The 18,462-nt window shown below is 36.5% G+C and overlaps 1 protein-coding gene across 3 annotated transcripts in view; it reads left to right on the plus strand.

Moving 5' to 3' along the window:
* SH3KBP1 (SH3 domain containing kinase binding protein 1) overlaps positions 1 to 18,462 on the plus strand; it is a 147,477-nt gene that overhangs the window by 111,575 nt on the left and 17,440 nt on the right. For all 3 annotated transcript variants that reach the window (XM_083362944.1, XM_083362945.1, XM_083362946.1), the window contains one exon: positions 2,625 to 2,710. In XM_083362944.1, coding sequence (XP_083219070.1) covers positions 2,625 to 2,710 — 86 coding nt within the window. The remainder of the gene's footprint in view (positions 1 to 2,624; positions 2,711 to 18,462) is intronic.

The following is an 18,462-nucleotide window of genomic DNA, read 5'->3' on the forward strand; positions in this document are numbered from 1 at the left end:
TTAGGCCCACCCCCCAAAATCAAGCTAGGGCTTATTTTCAGGTTAGGCCTTACTTTGGGGGAAACACGATATATAAGCATGTAAAAACAGGCCCTTATTCTTTTAAGTATGAAAAGGATTAGTTTTATTGGAATGACATAATACTTGTTGGAAGGTACAGTTAACTTGTGGTACAAAAAGGGTAGCCGAAGAAGTTTGGAATCAAAAGTGAAGTCACTGTTCTGTTCTGTCATGTCCCGTTGGAGCCTGAATCTGCTGAGGAGAATGAGCTGGAACTGGAGCCGATGGAGGTTGAGGGAGAGGTGTCTGTGGCTTCAGAGGAATGTGGGGAAGAGCAGGCCGAAGCAGGCCAGGGTCTTTCAGGACTGGGACAGGATGAACATGAGAGACAGAGCTCAGGTGATGAGCAAGGGCCACCCCCTCCAGATCCTAGAGCATGGAGAGTGGAGAGAAGGAGGGAACAATGCAAGCAGGCTCAACTACTCAGGAAGAGAGCACCCCGCCCCTCTCCACAAGGCACACCTGGAGACTGAGACTTAAGGAGACGCTGTGGGGAGGGGCATTTGTCAGGAACAAATGCTGAATGCTTGGAGTTTTGTGTGCCGTTGCTGATCTTGGAAACAACTCTCTGATCTCGTTTTGTTTGTGATTTCTGCTCGGAAACCCTGAAACTCTAACCATTGGACTGGCTGACAAACTTGATTTGGTGTTCAAAGAGTTTGGATTGAATTTTGGCTTCTCTTCTGAAACTGCTCAGGCAAGCTTGTATTTTCATAGACTCGTTAGATTTTGGATGTATTTTTCTTTCCTTGTTATCTACATGGCCTTGAGTAAATTACTCTTCTAATCTAATTGTTTGTGAGTTGAAACCTGAAGGAGGATGGCTTGTTCCATTCACACACTTTCCCTGCCTGAAGAGTTAAGAACTTGTGAAACTTCTTGCAGTCAGAGGCTGCTGAAGGTGTGTGTGTGTCTTACTTTGTTCTGCGGCTTGCCAGAAATGTGGGAGCATTTGGGGGAAATTTGGAGCAAATAAAGGGTGGTTTGAACTGCCAGTTGACTGTTTTGCCTCTGTGCCATGCCCTGGGTCATCACAGTTCTTTATTTTATATTGGTCAGACCAAACCTAGACTATTGAGTCCAATTCTAATCACATTTTAGGAATGAAACTGACAAACTGAACTATGTCCAGAGAATAGCAGCCAAGGAGATAAGGGTCCTGCAAGGAAAACTTTTCAAAGAAGTGGATATGTAGGGAAAAATGACAACTGTCTTCTATTATCTGAAGGGATATCATGTGGAAGACAGGTCAGAATTGTTCAGAGTTATTCCAGACAAGGTGAAATGGGATTAAATGATTTAATTTAATTTGAAATCATGGGGGAAAAGTCCAACAGTAAGAGCTGTTCAGCAATGGAACAATATGCATTACAAGGGTGTGTGTGACTGTGCTAGAAGAGTTTAAACAGAAGCCAGATGGTCATTAAATCCCTGATAATAATAGCACTTATATACTGCTCAATAGTGCTTTACAGCACTTTCTGAATGGTTTACAAATGTCAGTATGTTACCCTCAACAATCTGGGTCCTCATTTTACCAACCTTGGAATGATGGAAGGCCAGTCACAATCAAACTCCTGGCTGTGGGAAGAGTTAGCCTACAATACTGCATTCTAATCACTGTGCCACTAATGGGACTTAGATTACATGATCTCCAACATCCCTTTCAAATATTATATTCTGTGATTCATTTCAAAGAAGACATGTTTTGAAAATAAATATATCTACCAGTGAAAAAGATGCACTGGAGTATTCTGCATCTTTAACTAGAAGGAAAAAATGAAAATTCCATACCATACGATCTAGAATGAGTCTATTTTAAAAAAACAATGACACTAGTAATAAAGTATTCACATACTGTAGGTAAATATGAATATACAGTACAACAAATGGAATGTTTTGTTAAAGAGCTTGTGGTTTGGGGAAGTAACGAGCCATCAGTTCTGTTTGGTCTGGGAATAAATGGCACAATTTATAACATATGGATGATATTTTTCCTTTTCAAAAATATAGTTGTCTGTTTCTGAGTCGAAATCCCCAGATACTAGGGTCTAAAAAAAAAGCTTACCCTTTTAATTCCACCCATTTATGCAAAAAACCTCCCATTTCAGTTGGTCAGTAGAAGGGTATTAGTAATCCAAACCCTTAATGCCAAGGTTCTAGCAACAGACCTAGGGAGTACTTACCTAACTATTTTGTTGCAGTTGGGCACCTCATATATTTTACAGTTGAATTGGCAGTATAAATTTTCTTTTGTATAATATTATTGAGAGAGGCTGAAATTGTTTTTCGGATTATTGACAAATTATCTTCAGTATTAAGGCACAGCTAATATTTAAGGCATCATTTAGGATATTAGTGTGTCTAAAATAAGTTCTTTTGACAGGTGTTAAGGAGAAACAAGATAAGGTTAATCCAAGCAGGGTGCTGCTTTATGAGAGATGGGTATCTCTGACAGCTTGCGGTGACACTGGAGTGGCATAGAGGAATGCTTCTTTTTCCTCAATGCTAAAAAGTGGGAATGAAGCAATTTAAATGAACATCTCTCTTGTTTCTAACTGCAGGAATGAAATTCCAAAAGTAGATTTGGTGAGCTGTTCTTTGTCCAGCACCTTAGAAAAGGGATTCACTGAAAAAAGCAATGACATTGGTAAGTTGAAGTACATTTTACACACATACATACACACACACACACACACACACACACACACACATACATACACACATATATATACATACAAACACACACATATACATATATAATCAGATCACTATATAAAAAGAGTATTTCTGAATTGTAATCAGTTGACATATTTATTATAAAATCATTGTATACTTTTATATCTGTGAAACACAAATAATATGGTACATAATATTCTAAATGCTATTTTTGCTTAATTGAATGCTATTTTATTATTTAAGTTATTTTTTAAAAAACTAGAGTTTTTAAAATTTACCTTTAAAGGTTGTTAGTTCAAAAGAACTAGTAGAGTTCTCTAATAACTTCAGAGTTAAGGTGACTTTGTGGAGCATTTTAACCATGTTTTCTGTCTTGAGAAAATTAAGAAAATTGTTACTTTTTCATAAATTTGCTGTTCTTAAGATGCGTTCTAGGTTGTAAAGATAGTACACTTAGGCTGGAAAGTGAGGTGTTCTGCTGTGGTCACATATCTGTTAGCAAACCAAGTGTCATTTTCATATGGAAATATTCTAGTATCATCTGCTTCAATCACTCAGTTCTGTAACAACTGGGCTCCAGAAGACATGGTTTTGTAAGAGGAGAATCTTTGTATTCTAAATTGTAAGCATTACTACATGACATCGGTAGCATACTCTGTAACTTTTATGATGTGTTATCTTCAGGAAGCTCATATTATTAAAATTAAAACAAGCCAGAAATGTTTCTTATTTTGGAATAATACTTTTAATATGTTCTTAATAGGCAGTTGTTCAAATAATAAGCTAAGTGTTTTTAACAAAAAGAATGATTTCAGAAAATGAAATTAAAAAAGAATTATGTATTTTAATATGTATTTAATATTTTGCTTTTTGCTTACCAAAGTACATACTGAAGTATAGCAGTTTAAGTTTATTTATTCATTAGCCATAAACCAACGTTAAACTGATATTCTCCAGATTACTTGCTTCTTATAAATATTAGCTATTGATGAAGTCCAATAGATTGGTGAACATTAGCTTAGGCTAAGAAGAACATAGAATACTAACGTGATATCGTGATTTTCTCATCTTTGAATCAGAATTACAATTGCAATATTTAGTTAACATACATGAAGATCAGAGCACTAAATGGGAATAATGATAGAAAATTAAAACATTAACATTGCTTTTTATATGTGAAGTTGCTCAACGACTTTTTGTATTTTGGTAAGATTTAGAAATAATAAAAGAAAATAAAAGCATTTTTTTGAGATACAGAATTATGTGCAATTAACAAAAATGAAAGCCTTATGTATCTGTTGTGATGCTCGAAGAAATGTTTAAAATTGTTAATCACTTGGAAATAGTGGAAAGAAACATAAGAATAGATTAAATTATTTGTGAGTAATGTTAGAGTAGATTTGAGGATGGATGGAGGGCAAAGGAGATGAATATGAAATATATGAGAGGTGAGAAATGTTCTCACTACCATCTGGGTAAGTTACTTGGCAGATGATACCATGAACCACTGCAGCCTGAACTTCAACTTTATGCAAGAATTCTGCAATGGTGAAACAACAAAATGTTCATTATACCAGCTCATTTCTTAGAGAGGGAAATGAAGCATAGTATTGCACTGTATATAGTACTGCAATATTATTTTACTGTGGCATGCAAACTAGAAATGTGAGATTAATTTGTTTTTGGAAATGTTTTATTTAACATGTCAAATGAATATAGATATTCTCATGTGCAGACAAATGTAGCTCCCCAAAGGATGCATTTATTTAATATATTTTTCTTGGTGTGAAGACTTTCAGGTAATTTATATTAGATCAGTATTAGCTTAAAGGTGTCTTGGTTGGATTGTAAGCATTGTTTGTTTTTAATGTGAGTATTGTATCAAAGGGACTTTTTTCTTTGTTTTATCTATGATTCACACAGGCAAAGCTTTTGGAGGAAAAAACATTATTAGTCCTGTTGTTAAGTATGTGTATGGATCTGTTCCTTTTCTCCTCACACTTTTTTTCTTTTCTTTTTCTCTACATTTCCAGTGGTGCCTTTCTTTTTCTTTCCACTCATATTTCTTCAAGTTTTCCCCATTTACTCCTTTTATCATGGGTAATTCTTCTTCACTTGATGATGGTAAGGCTGTTTTGCACCTTCTGTCTGTCCTGTCTTTTTTCAAGAGAGAGAATGAACGGCATCTACTGCTCCATTCTCTTGGCATCCTCTTGTTTGCTTTGTTGTAGCTGTAATTCTTTAGTAACCGAGCCATTTCATACTGGCCAGTGCAATGCTTCTGAAAATATTGCACTTCTTTATTATAATATTGTTTCTTAGCAACGGTAAAAATCAATTTTTATGCTAATAAAAATGTGTATCCATCTTCTAATATAAACTAAAATATTGCATGTTAGTCAAATGCAGTAGGTAACAGACATGCATTGGCAATATTTGGAGAACTAACAAAATGATCTTAGAAGGATTCTGTGCTTCTGCAGGAGTCTCTTAAATAAGAACCCATCTGTCTGTTAATGGATTATTTCCAGGAAACATGATTTTAAAACGTCTATAATCAGAAGAATAACATCAACTTTCTTACTACCAATTAGTTTTAATGTAGATGTCCTTGCAGATTGAGCCAACTTTAAAGGTCATTCGTTCATTAAAGATATGACCTAATCTCTAAAGAAGGAGCATGAATTTTACATGGCTTAAACCAATGCCAACCAAAATATTAAGAATGGATTTATTTTATAAAATATAAAATTATGTATCGCACAAGGGCACTGAATGAATGATATGCCATTGCAAGGTTTAAAAAAAGACTAATGGTAGGTGAGTGTATACGTTAGGAAGAATTCTGAACCAGGGCACCTTGTATACCAGCAGTGCCTCTGCTCAGAATTGTGCTAGTTTGGTGGTTGATTTTTCAACTTTACATATTAACTTTTGTGGAAATGATTAGACAATGTTTTGTACCATTGCAAATACGCTCGTTTTTATAACTTGTTTTTATATCCTTTAATTCCTATTATTTTCTGAATTTTAAGTCAGAGAACAATGTAGTCATTTTCAATTTAAAAAAGAAAATTGTAATGGAAAATGACATCTCTAAAAGTAAGATTTTATGCTTTTTTAACAAATACCTTTGCCGCCCCCCCCCCAACTGCTTTATTTACAAGGGACAGGGGAGATGCTCCTTTGGATTTAATGTGGTATTAAGCCTGCCATGGCAAAGATAGCTTTTGAAATCAGTACTAAGAAAGGAGAACATTTGTAGCTCAGGGTTGACATAAGGTGTCCTTGATGCTCTCTGAGCTTGCTTGTTTTCTTGCAGACGGTTCATTACCCAAACTAGTTAACATCATCAATTCTAGTAAAGAGTGCGGTTTGCTGCCAGTATGTATTCTGGTGGCTTGCCTGTCGAGGTGTGTGTGTGTGTGTGTGTGTGTGTGTGTGTGTGTGTCTGGTCTTAGTGGTTGTCTTTGGTTGGGCTTTTTGTGTTGATTTCTTTGGAAGTATTGTTTATTTGATTGTTGGTCTGATGTTAACCTGGACTTAATCTATGCTGATCTGGGTGCTGATTGCTGGTGGAGAGGTGCTTGGATCTTTTTGTTCCTTTTTGGGCTGAGTGATAGTCTCTTTTGCATAGTCTATAGATGTTGTTAATGTCTGTGTGTTTATTGATGGCTGATTTGTCAGAGTGTCAGGCTTCTAGAAATCCCTTGGCATTTTTGGACTTTGCTTGGTCTAGGATGGTCACATTTTCCCAATTGAAAATATGGTAAAATCTGTCTATATGTTATGAAATTAAAGAATTTTCATCATGTCTCTGACTGCTAATTGGTGTTCATGGATGTGTTCTGCCAGTCTTCTGTTTGTCCTACATAGTGGTTGTTGCAGTCCTTACATTGTATGTTATAGATGACTCCTGTTTTTTCTTCTGGTGTTCTTGGGTCTTTTGGTCTGCTTCGGACATGTTGAAGAGCTTTAGTTGGTTTGTGTGCTACGCTGATTTGAAGTCAGTGTCAGATGTCAGCGTCACTGTCCTAAAGTTAAAAGTTTTTGGTCAAAAATACACATATGGTTGGAGAAAATGACTAAAAATCATATAGATTTTAAGTCAGAACTATTTCTATTAGGCATAATAGGAGGAAACTATGAGAAAGATTGTATATACTTAATTTTACATGTATTAACTGCAGTAAGAATTGTATTTGTCCAATATTGGAAAAATGAAAACTTACCAATGGAAGCAAAACTAATTAAGAAAATTTTAGATTGTGCAGAAATAGGCAGATTGACATTAAAGATGAAAGAGACGGCAGAACAGTATGTGGCATAAACGGCTGAACTCTCGAACAAGGCTAGGGAACAGTGGTGTCCCTACAGTTTCAGTGCAGGCCAAATTAAAGGAAGTATTGGGTCAGCTTTTTCCTTTACTACCAGATGTCAGGAAAAGCATACACTCGACACTTTTTTCAGTGGTAGGTAGGGCTGGGTTTGGCAAAAAGGCGAGTTGTATCAGAGGGCTAAACTGCAGATTTAGCCATCTGGTAAACCTAATTCTGTTTTTATGTAAGTACTTAGTTCTTGTGCACTGTGGCATAGGTTTAGCATTCTTTTTTGAAAAAGGTTTGTCTGTTTGACTGTCAAATTTATATGGCTGTCCATCTCATGGAAAATGACTTCTGAAACAATGGAACAGCACTAACATGATGTTTGAAAGTAGCCTGATTAAAGGAAAGGTTGATAAGACTTCCAGTTTGGTGCTCGACGAGACGGGTGGAAGAAGCCGGGGCTCTGGCTTCCAAGCCCAATTTCGTTCTGCCTGTTGATCCTAAGGGGGGGTCAGAAAGTTGCCCTGGAGAGGTAACAAAGAAGGAGGATGTTTCAGGAGTCCGGACCAGATGGCAATCAGTCCTAGCCGACTGAAGAAACCCTCTGAAAGGATGGAGGAAAGTCTGCCGGGTTTGCCCCGGCAGCCTAAGTCATCATCAGTCAGAAGAAAAGCAAGGAGCTACGGCACTCTGCCAAACAGCTGACTGTCAACAGTGTGCTGAAACTGGGTGCGCCAGCTCTTTTTTCCTTTTCCTTTTCCTTTTGGAACTACAATTAAAAACGTTGACCGCCTGACTGGGAAGAGCTAAAAAGCAAAGACCCCAGAAAGACTAGAGGAGAAAGTTAAGGGAGGTGAGCAACTACAAGGGGGAAGGCTTTTTAAGGAATACAAAAGATCTCTTAAAACTGAACTCAGATTGATTCAAAGAAAGACTACTTAATTTACAAGAGATGGAAAAATCTTTTTTAGGTATAATTCTAAGAGTAAATAACATATAAAGAATTTTAAAAGGAAAACTTTGCAACAACTTTTTAAAACCAGATATTGACTAAACAGCACATGAGGACATCTAGTGGTGAAAGAAGATTAGTAATATTAAACAATAAAAAAAAATCTCAAATTGTTTGAGCTTGAGACAACAAAGTGCCTTTGTGCGAGTTTTTAAGTGAAAAGACTTCTCATAACTAGATTTGTTGACTGGATATAACTAAAACAGAAATTATTTGGAGAGAGTGAATGTTTTACATCTGAGATCCGCCTGGAGGAGTTGGATTTTAGCCTAAGGCTTTTCCCCCCTGTTTTTTCTTGTTGCTGGCTTTATTTTGTTTTCTCTCCCTGAGATATTGGATTTAGCCTAAAGTAGTTGGCTCCTTTTACAGTTTGGATTTTAGCTTAAGATAGTTGGCTGGAAGAATGAGTACATCAAACCTTACTAGACTTATGAAAAAGACTTCCTCTGCACCCTCTGTTGGAACATCTAATCCAACAACCCAGGGATCTATCAAAATAATGTTGCAGTGTGAGAAAATAAGCACTTCTCAAAATGAGATGCAATCTACATTAAAAGTGATTCAAGAATCAATGCAAAAAAATCACGAAGAGACAAACAGTAAATTTGATAAATTAATCAAAGAAATCTTGGATATAAAGTCACAATTTGAAGTTCACTATCAAATGTTGCTTAAAAATGAACAAAGAATCCAGAAAATGGAAAATAAATCAGAAGATATTGATAAAAAATGGAAATACTACTGCAAGAAAATGAGAAATTAGAACAAGCAAATCAAAATCTTGAAGGTGCGGTGACGAACTTAGAAATGGAAAAAGCAGAACACTACCAAAGATTTCAAAATATTCCTGAAGATAGAGAAGAAAATATAGCAGTTGTGATTATTGAGCTTTTGGCAGAGGCCCTGAAAGCAGACATAGCAGCGATGCAAATGGAGATAGATTAAATATTCCGAATGAATTCAAGCTATGCAAGAAAACATAAACTAACAAGAGAAGTGCATGTGAGATTCATAAAGAAAACAACACGAGATGAAATACTGAGAAAAGTTCGAGAGGAACCATTACAATATAAGAGTAAAGAAATTGTGGTTTTAAAGAAGATACCTAAAAGAGTAAGAGATACTCAAAGACAATATCATTTTTTTAACCACAAAGCTGATTGCAAAAGGCATAAATTTTAGATGGTTAACGCCTGAAGGGATTTTTATCAACTGGAATAATACAACATGCCAATTGGATTCAATCTGGAAAGCAGAAGACTTTGACAAAAGAAACAAAGCATTTCTAGATGAAGGAGCGCAACATTGACAAGAGGAGAGAAAAGAACAGATACAAACGGAAGAGGCAACTGAAGAAGCAACTACACAATCAGAACAGAAAGAGAAATCTGAGCAAGAGAGTGAAGGAATGGCCAGAGAACAGAGGATCACGAGATCCACTAGACCTAAATATAAATAACTGAAATGGAGAAAGAAAACGGAATTTTTTCAATGAATATAAATGGACTAAACTCCTCATCAAAAAGAAGCAATTTTTTAAGGAAACTATAGAAATTAAATATAGACATAATTTGCTTGCAAGACACAGATATAAAAAACAATATTATAAGCTGTTGGAATACCCAAAAATTGGGAAACTTTATTATGCATCAGTGCAACAAAAGAAGAGAGGTATTGTTTTATATATTAAAGAGACAACAGATTCTAAAATGATTTATTCAGATGAAGAAGGAAGAATTGTGATGGTAGAAATATATTTGCATCAAAAACAAATATTGTTAGTAATATATGCACGAAATAACAACCAGGAAGAATTCTATCAAAATCTTCATAGAAAAATAACAGAACTGGAGTACCAAAACATGTTTAAAGATTGGAGTACAAGATGTTTGGAGGGAAATTAATCCAGGAAAACTACAATATACATTTTACTCAAATAGTCAAAAATCCTGGTCCAGAATCGGTATGATTTGGATGACACCTGAATTGCAGATAAATATACAGGAAATTGAGATAGAACCAGGTACATGGGCAGACCATAACCCTTTAAAAGTAAAGTGGAGAGGAATACAAAAAAAAATAAGATGGATTTTGAACCATCTATATTAAAAGAAAGAGAATTTATAGAATTAACAACAAAGGAAATGGAGTTTTTCTTCAAAGAAAATAAAAAAGAAGATACAACACTACAAAATGTATGGGACACAGCTAAAGCATATTTTAGACATATAGCTATAACTTACATGGCAAAGAAAAGCAGAAAAGATAGCAGTATGTATTATTAAAAGAGAAATTTGGAAAATTAGAATCAGAACTGCAAATGAATCCGCAAAAGAAGACTTTGAAAAGAGAAATGGAAATAATAAAACATAAATTAAATTTGTTGGACTCAGTAAAATTGGCACAGCAAATAAAAAGGGCAAAACAAAACTTTTTTGAAAATTCAAATAAACCAGGAAGATGGTTAGCTTATAAACTTAAAAAAAACAGAAGGAGAAGAAAGTGATAAATATATTAGTAGATGAAGAAGGTGGTTTACAATTGAAAAATGAAGAAATAAAAAAGATAATCAAAGAATACTACAACAAACTTTATGACATAGAAGAAATTCCAAGAGAGAGAATGATCCAATATTTGGAAGGAAATAACCTTCCAAAAATTCCAGAAACTTATAAGACTATGTTAGAGAAAAAAATAACAATGATGGAAATAACAGAGGCCATAAGAAGACAAAAAATGAAAATACCACCAGGGCCAAATAGACTACCAGCGGAGTTATATAAAACCCTACAAGATACACTAAGTGAACCGTTGAAAGACGTTTGTAATGAACTCTTGTTGGAGGCTAAACTTCCAAACACATGGATAGAAGCAAATATCACTTTAATACCAAAAGAAAATTCAGATTTGACACAAATAAAAAATTACAGACCGATATTGTTACTGAATGTGGATTATAAAATCTTTACTAATGGCAGAGAGACTGAAAAGATACTTAACTGAATTTATACATTCAGACCAGAATGGTTTTTTTTTACCAAAGAGACAAATTTAAAACAATTTAAGAGTGATAATGGATGTATTGAGTGCTTTTTTTCTAAAAAAAAAAAGGTGCCAGAACTCTCATCTTGTTAATCTTTTATTTATATAACTTTATTTATATATTTATATAATTTAAAAATATATATTCAATTCTTAATGCATCTTTCAGGCATTCACCAAATAAACTAGAATTTGTTGTGAGCATCTCCTTAAATACAAACAGCTCATAAGCTGGACCTACCTATATTAGCAACCACATTATTGATGGCTTGTACATACCATTTTAAAGATTGGTTCAAGTGAATGAGATGCTCCTATAACCCAAAATGCATGCTATTAATTCCTCCCTGCCAAAATAGTTATTTTCATCAGTTCATGATGAACTTAGAACACTAAGTTCTGTTTTATCAAATTAATAGGGGTGAAAAATTGTGGAATAGCTCCCCCATGTTTATATACTGCAGGTGGGTATAGTAAAGATGGAATATTTTTTTTGTCTACTTGGAAAATGATGTGTTGCACTTTAATAGAGAAGGAGACAACTTTTGCATATATATAGTATGACATATATTGAGTTCCTTTTGGAAGAACTAGCAGTGGGAGATAACAGATGTCTGTAATACAAGTGCATATGCTGTATATGTGTTTAATTGATGGAGTCATGTCACTGACAAGATAATGAATTGCAAAGAAATTGTGTTATATATTTTAACAATGATATAGAACTGTGCTATGAAAAGCTTACAATTTACATTGCTTATTCTTGGGGAATTAATGACAGAAAGAAAATGGATTGAAAAAAGTAGATGCAAAAGTAACATTAGATAAATATGAGAAAATACAGTTGCATATCCTTAAGTAATTTATGAAAAAAATGCTTAAGATTACCACTTCAAATAGACGTAGAAAATCTGCAAGAATCCAGATAACCACTAAAATAGTACATAGTAGTAACTGTGAGAGGGATCTCGGAGTCCTAGTGGATAATCACTTAAATATGAGCCAGCAGTGTGCTGCAGCTGCCAAAAAAGGCAACACAGAGCTAGGCTGCATTAACAGAGGGATAGAATCAAGATCATGTGAAGTGTTAATACCACTTTACAATGCCTTGGTAAGGCCACACTTGGAATACTGCATCCAGTTTTGGTCACCACGATGTTAAAAAAGATGTTGAGACTCTGGAAAGAGTACAGAGAAGAGCAGCAAAGATTATTAGAGGTCTGGAGGCTAAAACATATAAGGAACGGCTGCTGGAATTAAGTATGTCTAGTTTAATGAAGAGAAGGACGAGGGGGGAACATGATAGCAGTGTTCCAATATCTCAGGGGCTGCCACAAAGAAGAGGGAGTCAAGCTATTCTCCAAAGCACCTGAAAGCAGGACAAGAAACTAGTCAAGGAGAGAAGCAACCTAGAACTAAGGAGAAACTTCCTGACAGTTAGAACAATTAACCAGTGGAACAACCTGCCTCCAGCAGCTGTGAATGCTCCAACACTGGGAGTTTTTAAGAAGAGACTAGACAGCCATGTCTGAAATGGTATAGGGTTTCCTGCCTGAGCAGGAAGGAGGTTGGACTAGATGACCTCCAAGGTACCTTCCAACTTTACTATTATGATTATGATTATAGTAGCCATGAGACACAGATCCTGGCTGAGGGAGTAAAGGAGACTATCTTTTAGAAACCTCACTTTCACTCTCAGGGGCCATTGAAGGCCACCTCCTGAGCTTGGATCTAAATAGGGTCAAATCTGGTTAGCGCTTGGATGGCTGACTGTCAGGAAATCTCAGAGATGTAGGTTAGATTGGGGAGTTGGGGGTGGGGGGTGGGGACGTAAGGACACCATAAAGGAGAAACTGCAAACCAGTTATATACTGTTGCAAAAATAAAGGCTACCCAGATGTCTCCATGAAATGAACAAGAGAGGACTTGAACTGAAGAAAAGTTTACCTTGCTAATCCTGCATGGTTCTAAAATTAGATCGGGCCGATGTAATCATGCCCTGGTGCAAACTAACAGCCAGCACCAGCCTGCAACCTGCCTAAACGCAGGGATCTGGCGACGGACAGGCACGGCCAGTGTCATAATTCACAGGACCTTTAATGGGCCTCCCCTTCCCCCCAGGCCCTCTTTCTTACACCTGCTGCTAAGCCGTGGCTCGGGCAGTCTCGTCTGCCTCCTTTGAACTTTGCTCACAGCCGACACCGCAGCAGCAGCTCCCTCTCTGGAAGGAGAACAAAGAAAGACCCTACTGGCTTTCGAAAGCCAATAGAGGGAGTAGCACAGCTTCTGCAAAAGTTGAAAAAATCCGTCAAAAAAAAAAAGGTGCCAGAACGCCATTCTGAGCGTTCTATGAGAAAAAAAATCCTGGATGTATTAGAATACTATAAATTGCATCCAGGAAAACAAATGGCACTAGTATTTCTGGACACCCAAAAGACATTTGATAATGTTTCCTGGCAATTTATGATTCAACAATTACAAATAATGGAATTTGGACAGAATTTTACAAACATGATAAAAACCATATATAATAAACAAACAGCGAAAGTGATTGTGAATGGAGACTAAACGGAGAACTTTGAGACAAGGAAAGGCACAAGGCAAGGATGTCCATTATCTCCACTGTTATGTATTTTTACTTTGGAAGTTTTAAATAGAAATATAAACAAGATATAGAAATTAAAGGATTAGAAACAAAAGGCGAAACATAAATTACAACATTTGCTGATGATTTGGTGTTTATTTTAGAAGAAACTTTGGAGGTGATTCCTAAACTATTGGGAAAGATAAAACAGTATGGAGAAATGGCAGGACTGACAATAAACAGAGAAAAAACTAAAGTAATCGTTAAAAACCTTACAGACAAACACACACAAAAAAACAAATATTGGAAAAGACAGAATTGCAGATAGTTAAAAAGGTTAAATATCCGGGGATACAGTTAATGGCAAGATGTTCAACGATAAAAAAGATAATTACACAAAATTATTGACTCAAATAAAACTGGATTTGGAAAAATGGAAAAAATGCAATTGTCAATATTAAGAAGAATTGCCACAGTGAAAATGAATTTACTACCGAAAATCTTATTTCTATTTCAAACAATATGTATAAAATTGGAGAATTTTCTTTTTGAAGATTTGAACTCACTAATTTTGAAATTTATTTGGCAATGAAACAAAGCTAGAATTAAGATGAAAATGTTACAAGATGCCAAGGAAAATGGAGGGTTTGGCCTACCGGAGTGGATTCTATATTATCAAGCATCCATATTAACATGGGTAAAAGAATGGATAATTCTTAAAAGTAAAAGCTTGTTATATCTGGAGGGGCATGATTTACAATTGGGGTGGCACAAATATTTCCAAAATCATTATATAAGAAACGCATGGTTAACAACATGGGGAAAAATAAAATATAAAATATATTTGAAAATTCCGGGGTGGTTGTCAACAATGGAAGCATTTGTACACCCAAATTTAGTTGACTTTGAAAAAATCTGGACATACAGAGATATTCTAAACTCTGAAGGAAATTTAAAATCTAAACAAGAAATGGAAAATCAGGATATCAACCTAACATGATGGACACATTTACAAATGCAAACTAGATACGATAAAGATTTTAAAATGTATGCATTTTATAAGGAACAAACTGTGTTTGATAACACATTGTTAACTACGGATGAAAAATTAATTAAGAAAATGTATAACTTTTTATTAACTTTGGAAATGGAAAGCAAAGAAACAATGATAAGATGGGTGAAATTTTTTGGCTATAATATAGAATTAGAAAAATGGCAAAATTTATGGGAAAGAAACTATAAATTGACAATGTCAACTTCCTATAAAGAAAACCTATATAAAATGTTTTATAGATGGTACTTGCCACCAGCAAGATTAGCAAAAATGTTTAAAAATATGTCAGATAGATGGTGGAAATGTAAACACAAGTCAGACATGTATTATCATGTTTGGTGCACATGTGATAAAGTAAATGGGATCAGGCTTTCTAAATTGGGCAATTCCATCATTATGTTTACCTCTTCGGTGTACAGTATTCATATTTTAAAAGATATAAACTCTGTAGTTGAGAAAGCAGCTTTCCTTAACTGAGTGTTTTTCGGGATGTTTTGAAAGTTTTAATCACAACTCAACCTGAGGGCATTATGGAGACTAGCGCATGTTATATTGCTGTCTTTTGTTATTACTACATTCACATTGGATTTATTATTGGGTTAAGAAGTGCAAATTATGTCATGTCTGAAAGAGGTTATACAATCCTGTTGAGAAAAAGGGCAATTACAAATTAACTTTTCCACATTTAACAGCAGCATTCTAAGAATTATTTAACTTTTCTTAAGTGTATCTTACAGATTACGCATTCTGAGTGGTATTTGATATAATTTGATTTGTCCATTCCTAATTTGATTATGTCCCCTTAAAAAAAGCTATTAACAAAATGGTGATATGTTCTAGAACATGAATATACTTAGTGAGATTTCCAAGAAATGTCTCAAAGTTCTTTCCTCAGAAGACATTTCAAGAGAATAAAGTAGTATAAAGTTAGGGAATGCCTCATAATGGGAGCAGGCTTTAAAAGAATAACAGAATTGGAAGGGACCTTGAAGGTCTTCTAGTCCAACCCTCTGATTAAGCAAGAAAACTTATAACATTTCAGACAAATGGTTGTCCAATCTCTTCTTAAATACCTCCACTGTTGGAGCATGGTGGTGACGTGTTTAAGTGATTGTCCACTAAAACTCCAAGATCCCTGTAGCAGTTACTATTATTGAGCCAGGTACCACCTATACTATACCTGTGCATTTGGTTTTTCTTGCCTGAATATAGAACCTTACTTTTTCATCATTTTGTTAGATAGAGCCCAGTGTTTTAGTGTAGAGATCCCTCTGTATCTTGAGCCTATCTTCTGGAGTGTTGGCTATTCCTGACGGCTTGGTGTCATCTGTAAATTTGATGAGTTCCCCTTCTATCACCCTATCCAAATCATTGATGAAGATATTGAAGAGTACTGGGCCTAAGACAGAGACTTGGGGTACCCCACTGCATAGTTCCCTTCATGTAGATGCAGTTCCATTAAGGATTACATGTTGAGTGTGGTCAGCCAGTTATGAATCCATCTGGTAGTGATGTTGTCTAACCCACATTTTTCTATCTAATCAAGTAGTGGATTGTGGTCTACTTTATCAAATGCTTTACTTAAGTCCAAATAATTTTGTCACATTATCAAAGAATACAATGAGATTTGTCTGGAATAATCTATTTTTGACAAACCCATTTGTCTTCTGATTATGAATTTGCCTCTAGGTGTTCTCAAGATTTGTTGTTAGATTATCTTTTCCAGAATCTTCCCAGGTACTGCTGTCAGGCTAATAGGTCTGTAGTTTCCTGAACCATTTCCTCCCCCCTTCTTTGAAGATGAGAACCACATCAGTTCTTTTTCAGTACTCTAGTAGTTCCCCAATGCTTAAAGAAGGGCATACTCCAGGTTTCATGTTCTAAATATCATCTTGTACGATCTAGAACCATGCCTTTTCTGTTTTTATCCTTGTTCTCTGGAATGATCTCCCCTGGTATTCAACAGTTTGCAACTCTTGTTGCCTTTAGATCTTTTTCTTTCTTTCTTTCTTTCTTTCTTTCTTTCTTTCTTTCTTTCTTTCTTTCTTTCTTTCTTTCTTTCTTTCTTTCTTTCTTTCTTTCTTTCTTTCTTTCTTTCCTTTCCTTTCCTTTCCTTTCCTTTCCTTTCCACCTTTATTATTTTTACAAATAACTCTTGGATATGTTCACTAACTCAAGGCAGTGAACATATCCAGCACACCTTCTGAAGTAGCCTAAGGACCACTCGGGACGACAGGCTAGTTAACAACAGGTTTATTAAGAGCAAGGCAAACACAGAATAACTTGTCCGGCTTTTATAGCCGGCAGCTGGTAGCGAGAACCAATCAGATGTGTTTAATTTGGCGCCGTGTCACACAGGGACCAATCCGCACCGTCTTCTGTTGACAGCTCCGGCTTCCGCATGGTTGGTGTTTTGACAGCCGCGAGCTGTCAGTGGTTGCGCCTGCGCTGTGCGGTGGACGCTTTGACAGCTCAGGCTTCCTCATGGTCCGGAGTTTGACAGCCACGAGCTGTCAGTGGTGGCGCCTGCGCTGTGCGGGAAACTTTGACAGCTGTCAAAGTTCCCGCGTGTTTTCCTGTCAGATGGCTTCTTTAGTTTATACCTTGTCGATGAATTATTGTTGAACTGTTTACATATATATCACACCCCTTACCCCTCCCCTGGCGCGTTTCTTCCCTCTTGGACGTTTGAACCTGCCCACTGATAGTCTTTTAGGTAGGTGGGTGGTCTTCGATTCCTGTTTGAGCGGCGAAGGGGTGGAGGCTGGTCTGGTTCTGGTTGTTCGTTTTGCTGTTCCTCATCCTGGTTTGGAATAGGCAGCATTTCCGATGGGGGTTGTATCTCGGCATTGTCTGGTTGCTCAGAATTGTGTGGTGGTTGTCTGGGTCTGAGCTGGTCAATATGGCGGCGTATGTTGCCATGTGCTTGCGTGGCTATAAGGTATGAGATGGGTCCTGTTTGTTTTATTACTGTCCCTTGGACCCACTTGTTTTTATCTGTGTATGACCGTGCCCATATCAATTGACCAGGGTTGAGTGTGCGGGTGGGGTGGGGGTGCTCTTTTTCTTCAGGATATGTGTCAGGGTGCAATCTGTCGAGTCTTGTTATTAGCCGCCTCCCCCATCTTAATTCAGCTGGTGATTTGCCCGTTGTCGTGCATGGAGTTGTGTGTTGTGACAAGAGGAACTGGCTGAGACGCCTCTGCCAATTCCCTTTAACGAATTTTTTTAAAGCTTCTTTTGTGGACCGTACCATAATCTCAGCCATCCCGTTCGACGATGGGTGGAACGGCGCCGACGTGACCAGCCTAATACAATTCTTCATAGCGAACATCTGAAATTCACGAGAGGTGAATTGAGGTCCGTTGTCTGAAACTATGGTGTCTGGAAGGCCGTGTGTAGCGAATATTTTTCGTAAGGCTTGAATAGTGGCTTCGGACGTTGTTTTTCTAAGGGGAGTGACTTCCAGCCATTTTAGAATGGCTGTCCACTACAATTAAGAAACTTTGGCCCTGGATAGGTCCTGCAAAATCTATATGTATACGTGACCAAGGGTTCCTTGTAGTTTCCCATTTGTGGATTGGCGCTTGGGGTGGCTCGTTCCTGGTCGCTTGACAGGTATAACACCCACCCACATACTTTTCTATTTGTTTATCTATGCCTGGCCACCACACATAACTTCTAGCCATCGCCTTCATCTTTACAA

This window comes from Vipera ursinii, assembly GCF_947247035.1.
Source record: "Vipera ursinii genome assembly, chromosome: 4".
Lineage (NCBI taxonomy): Eukaryota > Metazoa > Chordata > Lepidosauria > Squamata > Viperidae > Vipera > Vipera ursinii.